Raw genomic sequence first — 13,717 nt, forward strand, 5'->3', positions numbered from 1 at the left:
ATTGGAAAAATAAAATATGATTTTTCAAATTCAAAACATAGGTATATATTTAGATATATATTTATACATAGGTGCACAAAATGAACAAAACCATTAAGAACAAAGAACAAAACCATTAAAACATGATTTTCACACAAAAACAAAAACATAATGATGAATATTTACTGCACGAATCATATGAGTCGGGTGTGGGTCTTCACCTCCGCCGAACCCGCGAGACTGACTCACCGAACCCCTGGGGTTCGATCGAACCCAGGTTAAGAACCACTGATCTAAAGTGTAACAATGTATCCACTGGAAAGGAGGAAAATGACAAGACATAGGGCTGAAGGTGCAATACTGAAATAGACTGAATGTATTGTTGCAAAACAACATACGTAATGTATCAAAACAACAGTGATCATTCAAAGGGAATGCTTTAGACAGCCACATCCACTTGTGAGCTGGAATATATTGATTACACTTCGGTTTTTCGGTTTAGGTACACTTTGACCTGCCCGCTGCCCTATAGTAGAAGTATTGCTACAGGGGGGCAGCGCTGCACAAAATCACACACACACACACACACACATATATATATATATATATATACACATACGTGATTTGCAGTTGCAGGCAAAGGGCACATATGCGTGCCAATGGCAGCTAGGGATGTCAATCACTGGGTCCTGCTTGGAGATTACACAAAGCAGAAATACAAAGCAGCATTTTTCTGCAGTAAAACACACACAGCACACAGTTAACCCTTTGATCACCCAAAAGTTAACCCTTTCCTCCCCAGTGTCATTAGTACAGTGTCTGTGCTTTTTATTAGCACTGATCACTGTAATAGTGTCATTAGGATGTCAGTAGCAGTTAGTTCCCACCCAGTGTCAAAATGCCCGCCGCAGTCCGGCTATAAGTCACTGATTGCCGCCACTACTAGTATAAAAATATTTTTAATAAAAATTCCAGTATCTATACTGCCACTATAACTTTCACGTAAACCAATTTATTTAGACGTATTGGGATGTTTTTTTTTATTTTTAGCAAAGCCATGTCGCAGAATACATTTTGCCCTAACTTTATAACGAAATTTGATTTTTAAAATTTTTTTACTGGACATGTTTTATAGCAAAAAGTCAAAAATATTGTTTTTTTCATAATTGTCAGTCTTCTTTTTTTGTTTATGATGCAAAAAAAAACAAAAACGCACAGGTGATCAAATATCACCGAAATAAAGCTCTATTTGTGGGAAAAAAAGGACATACATTTAATTCATGTACAGCGTTGCATCACTGCGCAATTGTCAGCTAAAGTAACGCAGCGCCGTATCGCAAACAATTGCCTGGTCTGGAAGGGGGGATAAATCCTCTAAAGGGCAAGTGGTTAAAGCCAGGATTGCTTTAAATGTTGCCGACTAGAATAGGTCACGTGGCCTCAATCAGCAAGAGGGGATCGAAAACGCGCAAAATCTGAGCCCTGCGAGCTGATTAGATAGGTGTTTGCGGAGATACGCACGGGAGCGAGCACGCAGGATAGTGACGTGAGGCCGCCTGCCTTCTCTCATGTGACACGCTGGATTTTCATCCTCTGTCTGCTGTAGATGACGTTGTTTCCTGCTGATTGTGTCAACGTGACTGGAGGATGGAGGGGCCGGTGTGTTACTATGAGAGAAAGCTGGGAGAGCAGGTCAGGCAGCCGTACGGTCACGTGAGAAGTGTGTGTGCTGCTATAATGGAGGCGGGGGGTGCTGGGTCTGTGTCTTGGCACGTGTGCTCCTTCCCGGCACTAGTGATGCTGGAGAGCTGCTGATAGGTGGATACAATGGTAGTCAATCGCTGAGCCCTACCATGACTTGTATGTCCTGTCAGTGACAAGTGTGTTTTGTAGCATGTGAACAGTTCTCTATACCTTTCCAGCGGGAGGTTTTGCTCGATGTGGAGCCATGCTTCCTTCTTCCATTCAGTCCCATGCTTCCTTCATACTTCTGCTTTTTGTTTTGCAACTTCGGCCTCCTTCATACAGGCACTGAGGTCTGAACATAGTTCATGGTCCCTGTGTTTGTGCGGCTTGATCCTGCGGGTCCTGTGTTCAGCCTGCCCAGTGTGCTTTTGGGGGTCACGCACCCACATGCTTGGCTTATGTCCTTGCAACACTGCTGTCCCTATAGACTTGAATGGTCTTCCTGCTCACAAGCACCCAGGGGACACATGAACACGTAGCATGTTCACGATGTACACACTTCAGTTCCTGTGTGAATAGGGCAGGGGTGGCGAACATGCGGCTCTCGAGCCGTGTGCGGCTCCCGGCCAAAATGAATGCAGCTCTTTGCCTCTTATCATATTTTGTATACTGTGGCTCTTTGCCAAGTTTCATCTTTCTTTGGGGAGGTGGGGAGCGGGTACCTGAATTTGACAGTTACCCGCTCTTCTTTGTTCTTTGATCTTACCTGTTCCTCTATCCAGCGGCGCGCTGTCTTCCGGCTTCTGTAGTGTGGGCACTGGGCATGACAGCTGGGTGCCAAGTGCGCATGCGTAAGAAGCGGTGCTTTTTGTGAATGGTAAGGCGGTACCTGGGACACGTGACAGATCCCAGAAGCCGCCGGACCAATCACAAAGCATAAGTGCTTCTCGCTCATGCGCACTGGGCACCCGGCTGTCATGCCGAGCGCCATTACAGAAGCCGGGAAGACAGCGCGCGGCTGGATCGAGGAACAGATAAGATCACACAAAAACCTCCAGGGTAGTTGATGTGTTAACTGTGGCTAAGTTGCATTTGATGTGTGTGTTGAGGGTGGACACTTACCTTGAAATGAACACATTGTTGTTTTGTAAGGGGAAGAAAGTGTTATGGTGAATAATATGGTTTTAATTATGTGTTTTTGTGTGAGTGTTTGTCTGTTTTGGCAGGTCACTGTGTGGTGTGGCTCTCTGACTTTCACAGTTTAAAATTTTGGCTCTTTGTGTCTAACTTTTTCGCCACCCCTGGAATAGGGCATGACAGTGCGCACTTTAATGCGTTATGACGTACTTTCAAACTATTCCACATTCCTCACATTGCTTTGTAATAGAAAAATTGGTTAGGTTATATATAACTCTGTAACATAGGTGCCTCCTGGCCCTTTAAGGGGTTTATGATCATGTTATTGGCAGTTACATGATCTGGAAGCTCCTGATTGCAAGTAGCGCTCTCGGCACAGTTTTGTTGCGCATATATGTGACCTCTTTGGCGTCAAGGCCCATCTGGCGAGAGGCTGCATATACGTGTACTGTTGGTGCAAACGGGATAAAAATCACACTTCAAAAAGGTGCAGAGATGTGAATATCTCATATTTTTATGCACACATTGTATTAATGTAGCCCATTCATTAAGGCTTCGTTCACACTTGTGCAACTTGTCATGCGACTTTGGGCACACAGTCGCATGACAAGTTGCAGCCCATTGTTTTCAGTGGCACCCATTTAGATATTTATGGTTTAAAGGAGAAATACAGTTAAAATCTTTTGGCTGTACTTATCCAGTGGATCACAGGAGTGCAGTCCGTTCTGCACTCTTGTGACCCCTTTTCAGCTGAGAGCTGGCTGAAGCCCACTGTTGGCTGACGTCACTCAGCTGGTCCAGGCTAGAGAGAGATCCCGACTTCAAAGTTTGGATCCACCCCAGAGTCTGGAGCGGCACCTGTCTCAGCCTCTCACTGATCTGCTGAGAGCCTGAGCCAGCTGCTCCCTCCCCCTCCACAGCCAAGAGTTCCAGTGAGCATGGGGCAGAGCAGAGAGTGGTGACTGACAGTCACCGTTCTCTGTTCAGAGTGACTGTGAGAACTCTCACCCTTAGAGCTGGAGGAAGAAATATGCAGCATCAGTCCAATGATGCATCCACCGAGGTAAATATGGTTGGGCAAAAAAAAAAAAAGAATCATACATTTCTCTTTTAAAGTTGCAGCACTACTTTGAGGCGACTTTCCTGCACCTTAAAGTGGTACTGAAGGCATTTTGATAACACTTGCGAGCAGGCAGGCAGACAGAAGACACGTGCAATAAGCCTATCTGCCAGTTCTTGGTACTTTCCAGCATGTAAACTGAGCTGCACATGCGCAGCTCGGCTTGCATCATTGGCATGGTTTTTTGTTTTGTATTTTTGCCATTTGTGTCCCATTGTGTAGATTTCCCATCACATTGCCAAAACAGAAATGAAAGAACTACTAATCTCCCCCTACCCGCCTCCATTTTTTTTTTTCCCCCAACTAGTGGTCATCAAAGTATATACCGTATTTTTCGCTCCATAAGACGCACTTCTTGTCCCCCAAAAAAGGAGGGAAAATGTCAGTGCGTCTTATGGAGCGAATATAGAGCGGCCGGTCCGGTATTTCCACCGCCGCCGTGTCAGAATACCGGGCCGGCCGCTCAGCTCTGCAGTGGGACCTTACCTGTCCCTCTATCCAGCGGCGCGCTGTCTTCCCGGCTTCTGTAGTGTGCGTGACAGCCGGGTCCCAAGTGCGCATGCGCAAGAAGCAGTGCTCTTTGTGAATGGTAAGGCGGTACCTGGGACACATGACAGATCCCAGAAGCCGCCGGACCAATCACAAAGCGCAGCGCTTCTCGCGCATGCGCACTGGGCATCCGGCTGTCCGACGAGCGCCCACACTACAGAAGCCGGGAAGACAGCGCGCGGCTGGATAGAGGAACAGGTAAGATAAAAAAAAAACTCTGCGGAAGTGGGAGCGGGTACCTGTCAAATTCAGGTACCCGCTCCCCACCTCCCCTAGTCATCTCCTGTGCTGTCCGCAGTCTCTGGTCATCCCTGTGCTGTCCGCAGTCTCTGGTCATCCCTGTGCTGTCCGCAGTCTCTGGTCATCCCTGTGCTGTCCGCAGTCTCTGGTCATCCCTGTGCTGTCCGCAGTCTCTGGTCATCCCTGTGCTGTCCGCAGTCTCTGGTCATCCCCTGTGCTGTCCGCAGTCTCTGGTCATCCCCTGTGCTGTCCGCAGTCTCTGGTCATCCCTGTGCTGTCCGCAGTCTCTGGTCATCCCTGTGCTGTCCGCAGTCTCTGGTCATCCCTGTGCTGTCCGCAGTCTCTGGTCATCCCTGTGCTGTCCGCAGTCTCTGGTCATCCCTGTGCTGTCCGCAGTCTCTGGTCATCCCTGTGCTGTCCGCAGTCTCTGGTCATCCCTGTGCTGTCCGCAGTCTCTGGTCATCCCTGTGCTGTCCGCAGTCTCTGGTCATCCCTGTGCTGTCCGCAGTCTCTGGTCATCCCTGTGCTGTCCGCAGTCTCTGGTCATCCCTGTGCTGTCCGCAGTCTCTGGTCATCCCTGCGCTGTCCACAGTCTCTGGTCATCCCTGTACTGTGTCCGCAGTCTCTGGTCATCCCTGTACTGTGTCCGCAGTCTCTGGTCATCTCCTGTACTGTGTCCGCAGTCTCTGGTCATCTCCTGTACTGTGTCCGCAGTCTCTGGTCATCCCTGTACTGTGTCCGCAGTCTCTGGTCATCTCCTGTACTGTGTCCGCAGTCTCTGGTCATCTCCTGTACTATGTCCGCAGTCTCTGGTCATCTCCTGTACTATGTCCGCAGTCTCTGGTCATCTCCTGTACTGTGTCCGCAGTCTCTGGTCATCTCCTGTACTGTGTCCGCAGTCTCTGGTCATCTCCTGTACTGTGTCCGCAGTCTCTGGTCGTCTCCTGTACTATGTCCGCAGTCTCTGGTCGTCTCCTGTACTATGTCCGCAGTCTCTGGTCGTCTCCTGTACTGTGTCCGCAGTCTCTGGTCGTCTCCTGTACTGTGTCCGCAGTCTCTGGTCGTCTCCTGTACTGTGTCCGCAGTCTCTGGTCATCTCCTGTACTATGTCCGCAGTCTCTGGTCATCTCCTGTACTGTGTCCGCAGTCTCTGGTCATCTCCTGTACTGTGTCCGCAGTCTCTGGTCATCCCTGTACTGTCCGCAGTCTCTGGTCATCTCCTCTACTATGTCTGCAGTCTCTGGTCATCTCCTGTACTATGTCTGCAGTCCATTAGTTCAGAATTTTTTTTTCCTGTTTTCTGCCTCTAAAACCTAGGGTGCGTCTTATGGTCAGGTGCGTCTTATGGAGCGAAAAATACGGTACTTACTGGCATAGTTAATCCAGAGTTGTTCTGCTGCAGTTTGCTGTATGAGTGCCACAGAGCGGAGAGCGGGTTCCGTGCCACCACCTTGGTCCTCTTCAATTGGCTGCCTCTTCCAGGTGAAGGCATCCAGCTCTGCTGAGGCTCTGGACCAACCAGCACTGATCCTGCAGCTTCAGTGCGCTGATCCTCTAGCCTCATGGGATATGTGACGTAAGTATCCCAGGAGGCTGTAGGACCAGTTACATGTCATTCTTGCCTAGGTCAGAATGGTGGCGGGGGTGTGTTAAAGTGGAACTAAAGTTGGCCATAGATGGATCAAAATTTGAAGAGTTAAGCAGGGATAAGGCAAATTTTGATCCACCTATGGCTGTTCCATATTGAGAGGAGTTGATCTAATCCACCTTGCTTGTGTTGATGGGAAAACCCATTGTTTATGGGACAGACCCAAAAAACTAATCCATCTATGAGTAGCTTAAAGCAGAACTACACTGAATCTAAGCACCAAAAACACTATTTACTTTTTAACATTCAAAGCAAACTCCCCATCTATCCATTTCTCCATGCTTTATTTTGTTGAGAATTAACTTTGAACAACCCTCCCCACCACTTCCACCACCCAGCATTTCTGGCGGTGGCCATCTTGAGTTAGGGCAGATGATTCATGTAGCATTTACTTCCTGGAATCCATCTGCCCTTAGCTCAGGCACAGTGGCAGGAGGGTGTGCTTAGCTGAGAAAACCCCTCCTCCTCTTCTAAAGACTCCTGGGATGTATTACATTGCTTGTCTAGGCCAGGGGTAGGCAACCTGAGAGCCGCAGGACTGCAAGTTCCATCATGCCTCTTCATAGCTGTAACTGTCAGTTTTGTAATCTTTGCAATGCCTCATGGGAAATGTAGTTCCACAACAGCTAGAGAGCCACAGGTTGCCTACCCCTGGTCTAGGCCTTGAAACCAGGAAGTAACTAAAGAAATATTAAAAAATGAAAACAAGTAAATGTGATATAACTTCATTTCTATTTATTAATGCTCTCTACATAAGTATTAAGAATAGTCAATGCTGACTGAGAGTGAAGTTCCACTTTAACTCCCTTTTGGTAGTTTAGTTCTGCATTATGAGGAAACCCTGGGAGGGTTCTCTCCTTCAGAATTTAATAGAACAGCAGGGGAAATCACTTCACCAACATCGCTTGTGTTGGTTCAGGGATCTGTCAGCCTAACTGTAATGTCTGGGTGTGGTCTTCAGGGCAACACGTTCAGAGAAGGCTCTCTTTGTCAAGCCTAGTGGACAGGAACTGATGCCGACATTGCACGGAACGCCTCTTTTACATGCAGTCTTTACACAAATTAAAGTGGTAATAAACTCAAAAACAAAAATGTAATACTTTGTAGCTTAGTCATTGTTAAATGCGATGGCTGCATTATTTTTACTTTTTAAGCTTTTTTTTTTTTTCCCACTTTTATTGTTACCTGGTGATATGGCCAATAACACACTTCCTGTTTTGGGATGTCACCATTGTGGATGGAGGAGCAACAGAAACCACATTGTCAATATGTGGCTACAGTAATATTTGCACTAGCACATTTGGACGTACTTGACTATCAATTTAAAGATGAACTCCAGCTACCCTTTTTTTTTTTTTTTTTTTTTTTTAACCAGGCTTCATTAGGACAAGAGCTGACACTTGTTCTGCGTGCGGGCTTCCTTTGTTATTGCGCTTGCATCTGCCTCAGGATGCGTGCGAACAGCCTGTAGAGGTGGATTGAGACACAGCTGCATGTCAAAATTTGACATGCGGACAGAAAGCGGGTGCACTGATCCAAATGAAGAAGGTGTAGATTTGGAAAAATAACAGTTTTACTGGCCAGATCACCAGGTGAAGATAATGGAAAAACCTAAAAAAGAAAACTAATTCAGCCACCTCAATTAAAAATTGGTAAGCTGCAATATGATAAATAATTGTTGGGTTCAATACAGGGTGGATTTGATTTAAATCACTAGTCAGTAAGGCTTGATTTAAATCATAGTTTTCTACATAGACTAATTCTTGCTGGTATAACTTTAATATGCAAGTAGATGAAGATTTTTAGAATAACTTTTCATATTAGATTTTTTTATCCCCAGTTTAATAGGTTAATCATTCATATTTGGTCAACTTTTCTGTTGTACTTAGGAAGGAGAAAAATAATCATTACCTTAATAACAATTTAAATAGATTTATTCAACTGAAACAATAACATTACAGTATATGTTATTTGCTTAACCACTTCCCGACCGGCCGTTGTATATAAACGGCCGGACGGTGGCACTGCAGGGTCGGGTGGCCGTCTATAAACGGCCTCCCCGCACCCTGCTTGTGCGCGCTCCCTGGGAGCGCGCAGCACCGCGATCCGGTGCCCGCTGTGTCCTCCGGACACAGTGAAACACCGATCGTTGGACGGGACCTCTGTACGAGGTCCCAATCATGTGATCACTGATTGGCCAATCAGTGATCACATGCAAAGTAGTAAGCAAGATGTCACTTCTGACATCATTGCTTACTATGTGTGAAATCTGTGAATGATCACAGAGGTCACATGGTACAAGGCTATTCACAAAAGCCTTGTACCATGTGACAAGCTGTGACCAATCACAGCTCACTCTGTATTTCTCAGTGAGTGCAGGAATGCACACAGAGAGAAAGAGAAATGATTGCTTTTACATCCTATATGGGTGTAAAAGCAATCAGTGTAAAAAAAAAAAAAAAAAAATCTTTATCACCCCTCACAAGTAGTACAGTGTCACCATGGTCACCACTGTACTGCTAGGGTGACAGTATGTAAAAAAAATAAAAATAAAAAATAATATAAAAAAATAAAATAAAAATGTAAAAAAAAATGTTTAAAAATTATAATTTTTGCTTATAAACTAATTTGGATTTTTTTTTTTTTACTAAAAAGATAACGGAATAAATTTTGGCTAAGATTTATGATGAAATATTATTTATTTGCAAAACTTTATTAAAAAAACACTTTTTTAAAATTTTTTTGAACATTTCATTTACATAGCAAAAAAAATACAAATCCCAGTGGTGAATAAATACCACCAAAATAAAGCTTTATCTATCTAAAAAAAATGGTAAAAAATTCTTTTGGGTACAGTGTTGCATGACCGCGCAATTGTCATTCAAAGTGTGATAGCGCTAAAAGCTGAAAATTGCCCTGGTCAGGAAGGGGGTAAAAGTGTCCGGTCTGGAAGTGGTTAAACAAACATCCATGTTTGTTAACTAATTTGGCTAAACAAAATATATATATTTTAAGAAACTTAGACTGTCAGCCCCTTCCTCCTCACACTTAGTTTCACTTTCTTCTTGTGCAGATCTATTCCACTCCAAACAATCAGAAAAATATTGTTTCTATTCTATTCACTGAACTTCTTGAAACTTAGCACTGAAGGGGTTGATTCTGTATTCATAGGTTTGTAGAAGTTAGGATTAAGGTCTTTTTCTTAACTCTGTTCATGTTATAACATTTTTGCTGTGAAGAAGAGGCATGTGATCTCCGCTGAGTCAAATTCAGTTTTGAGAACTGCAAAAGTAAACCAAGCATCTGTGATAATATCTTGAAGGCAGAGAAACTGCCCAATAATCTTACAAAAACCTCTGGAAGAGCCTGACATTGTGAATGGATTAATGGAATTTATTTACCAAAAAAATTAAACATATACAGCCTTATTCTACATAATTAAAAAACTAATCTTTATTTCATGATGGAATAACCTTTGGATGGTAATATATTTTCCTCCAAAAAGCATCTTATTTAAAAAAAATCCGATTTAAATAAACAAAAATCCGATTTTTTTAATTTTTTTTAAAAAAATCATTGATTTTTATCCACCCTGGTTCAATAGTACTCTATTTAAAAATTGATGGAAATTGATTAATTTTTTTACAAATGTCTCAAAATTTTTATCAGTCATTTAGTATATTTATGATAATGAATTAATTAAAATCAATGAAAATTCATTGCTTGGTATTTTGTACAATGAATGTATAGATTATGTGTGTTCTACAATGTCTCACAATTTTTACCATCATTTTTATAACAAAATGAATTCTTGGATTTAAAGTGGATTTAAAGCCTCAAGGTTTTTTATCCTTAATGCATCCTATGCATTAAGCTAAGAAACCTTCTTTGTAACAGAATGCCCCCTCCCCCCTTATACTTCCCTGAGCCCCATCGCGATCCAGTGCTGTGCATGAGAACTGCTACTCTCTTGGCTTTGTCTCTCCCCACTGGGCAAATCGATAGCTGCAGGAGGCATTGGCTATTAATTCCAGTGACGAGAGAACTCTGAGCGTCAATGGACGCAAAAGCGGGACTTGGGAGTGAGCATGCTCGAGTTCCCCCATGGGAATTGTCCTATTGGGGGGCCCCAGCAAGAGAGGAGGAGCCAGGAGCTCTGGCGGGGGACCTGGGAAGAGGAGAATTGGGTTCGCTCTGTACAATTCTATTCCACAGAGCAGGTATTAGTATAGACATGTTTTTTTTTTCTTTACAACCATTTTAAACTGGAAGTAAAGGCAAAACCTAACTAACTCTAAACCTACTCTCGGAGCGTAGAAAATGCCCAGCGTCAATGGTAGTAAACCTTGCCCCACAATTGCTGTCAGTGGGTGAAATAATGCCCCATCATTGGTGTCAGTGGGTGAAATAATGCCCCATCATTGGTGTCAGTGGGAGAAATAATGCCCAATGATTGGTGTCAATGGAAGGAATAGTGCCCCATCGTTGGTGTCAGTGGAAGGAATAGTGCTCCATTGTTCGTGTCAGTGGAAGGAATAGCGTTCCATTGTTGGTGTCAGTGGGAGGAATAGTGCCCCATCGCTGGTATCAGTGGGAAAAAGTGTGCCTTTTCGTTGGTGTCAGTGGAAGGAATAGTGCTCCATCATTGGTATCAGTGGGAAGAATAGTGTCCTACCATTGATATCAGTGGGAGGAATAGTGCCCTGTTGTTGGTGTCAATAATTTAAATAATAAAAGCAAGAAAAGGGACACATTTTGCCCCCCGGGTCGCAGTTTGGAGACCACTGTTGTAAATGTACAACTCATATGACAAATCCATGCAACATTTAGTACCATTTTGTCCACAAATGACACATAGGTTTGGAGGTCAGTTTTTGCAACAAAATGCTGTTTCTGCTACACCTTTTTTTTGACAAATAAACATTTTGGTGCAAGATAGTTATGTGGTTAAATAAAGGCCTTTTGTAGATGTGTTTTCTCAACACAAATATTATCTTTTACCAGTTTCACTTGCAGAATCAAGAATAGAATTCCAGTTTTGCTCCATTTGTTACAACATTTATAAAAGTGCTGAAGCAGTGAAGGTGTCAATTATTTTTGTTTCCACATGGTGCATTCCATTTTAGCTCTTGACTACTTTAATTTTATGTCCTGATTTACTAGGAAACGGAGATCAAGTATCTGACTGCTGAGATAGAACTGCTCAGAAACTTTTCATTTGCGGGAAACTCCCCTAACTTAGATTCCTTAAGGGAAGAAAACGCAAAGCTGAAGTACCGTTTAAACATTCTGCGCAAGGTATGTCGATATTAACCTTCCATTTTGTTAGGGAGAGTTTTTTTGGCACTGGTTTATTTGATGTACAGCTGAGTATATACAATATAGTTAATATTCTATTTTTCATGTAGTTTAATATTTTTTTAAAATGATTGTGGGGGGTAGTCTGCCTTTACCTTGGGGTTTCCCATGACAAGAAGCTTTTCGTGAGAGGAGAAGTGGTGGTTCAAAAGTTAATGAAAACATTAAAGTCTAACTTAAGACACTTTTTTAAAGTTTAAAATTTTTCTCTGGGACCCCTTTGGGAAGTATTTCCATAATTTCTTGTACTAATGCTGTGTGTGTATATATATATATAAAAGTGGGTGGTGGTAAGTTGGCATGTACAACAGCAAAAACATTCACAAACTTTAACCTTCCTAACAGGAGTAAACCATTACTGCCTGAGGCAAACGCACCACCACCTGTACCTACAAGGAAGAAAATATCCACCTAAAAATAAATGACACTTCAGGATTTTGTTATTACTGGAAAATGTTTGCTCTACAACTAAAATTAGTTCTATCTTTTGTATCTGTGGAAATAAAATAAGCCCTCATCATTGGTGTCCTTGGGAGAAAAATAAACCACATTGTTGGAGTACAATAAGTCCCATTGTTGGTGTCATTTGAAGTACAATATATCTCAAATTGTTGGTGTCTAAGAAAAAATTAATATTTGTGTACAGTGGTTACTTAAAATGGTCTTAAAGGATTTTTTAAAAAAAAAAATAACAAACACATCTTTACTTACCTGCTCTGCTCCTCTTCTCGGGACCCACTATGGTGCTCCTGACTCCTCCTCTCTGTTCAGTGCCCCCATGGGGGAACTTGGGGCTCGTTCCTGAGTCCCGCTGCTGTGTCCATTGATACAGACAGCAGGACTTTGCCCCACCCCCTGCTCCCTCATCACTAGAGTTAATTGACAGGAGCAGGAACCAATGGCTCCTACTGCTATCGATCTGCCTGGGGAGGAGAAACAAAGTTAGGAGAGCCGCAGTTCTTGTGCACAGCGCTGGATCGGAATGAGGTTCAGATAAGTATGGAGGGAGGGGGGTGAGGAGGGAGTATGTGGCACAGAAGATTTTTTTACCTGAATGCAGCTTGAAGCTTTAGAACCATTTTAATCACCCATTCCCACTTTGTTAGCCTGTCTTTTGCTGATGTTGTGACTGTTACAGGGCATACATCACTGCAGTCCTGGGCAGTGCCGGGACAAGATCATCCAGTACCCAGGGCAGAGATGGCAAACTGAAGGGGAGGTAGTGGTAATAGAGGCACGTGCACAATTCCCTGTACTGAAATGTATCTGTTTGTGGCAAATAGTACCAATAGTTGTGGTTCAGCAAACCGGAGAATTTAAAATTGGTGCAGAAATATAGGACTAACAGTGGCCAAGGAAAAGTGCCCCTGCGTCGATTGTGTTACTGGAAGGAAAAGATGCCCCTGCCCAGGTGGTGTCTCTGGAAGGGAGAAATGCCCCTTTCCAGGTGGCGTCACTGCTAGGGAAAAATACTTCTGCATTGGTGGTGTCACTGGAAAGGAAAATTGCCCAGGCAGTGGTGGTGTTATTGGGAGGAAAATGCCCCTGCATCGATGGTGTACGTTTTAGGAGGACTGCTTTGGCATCTATGTCAGTAGGATGCCAGAGAGGAGATGGGCTCTGAGGGGTCAATAGAAGGGGATCTGGGAGGGCCCTGATCAAGGAATGGGGGTGCTGAAGGGCTCTTGGAATGTTATTTTATCCATTTCACCCCACCCTCACTCAGTTGAAACCTCTTTCTCAGCATGGCACCTGCCTGGAATGAAGGCAGCTTCTCCTTCGTCCCATCTCGGGTCATGTGATATATCACGTAACAGGGGAGATCAGAAAATGGGCAGTCTGCCTTCACTCCCCTGCACCTCCATGCTGAGATGAAAGTGGGTTTCTGCTCTCTTCTGCTGATAGAAGACTGATAGAAGAAAAATCCTCCAACAGCTATCGGCCCCTGCTCTTTCTGTAAGGACTGACGCTGCAGTCCTCAGCGTGTCCCCCCCTTCACA

At 43.9% G+C, this 13,717-nt stretch overlaps 1 protein-coding gene across 1 annotated transcript in view; it reads left to right on the top strand.

Annotated features, from left to right (window-relative positions):
* Positions 1 to 1,528: 1,528 nt before the first annotated feature.
* Positions 1,529 to 13,717, top strand: part of RARS1 (arginyl-tRNA synthetase 1) — a 118,457-nt gene continuing 106,268 nt past the window's right edge. Inside the window, exons 1-2 of the mRNA XM_089659608.1 lie at positions 1,529 to 1,671; positions 11,523 to 11,657. Of these exons, the coding sequence (XP_089515734.1) occupies positions 1,627 to 1,671; positions 11,523 to 11,657 (180 nt within the window). The 5' untranslated portion in view covers positions 1,529 to 1,626. The remainder of the gene's footprint in view (positions 1,672 to 11,522; positions 11,658 to 13,717) is intronic.

Source organism: Staurois parvus, unplaced genomic scaffold, assembly GCF_062004578.1.
Source record: "Staurois parvus isolate SC_StPar_1 unplaced genomic scaffold, SC_StPar_1.0 ptg001171l, whole genome shotgun sequence".
Classification (NCBI taxonomy): Eukaryota; Metazoa; Chordata; class Amphibia; order Anura; family Ranidae; genus Staurois; species Staurois parvus.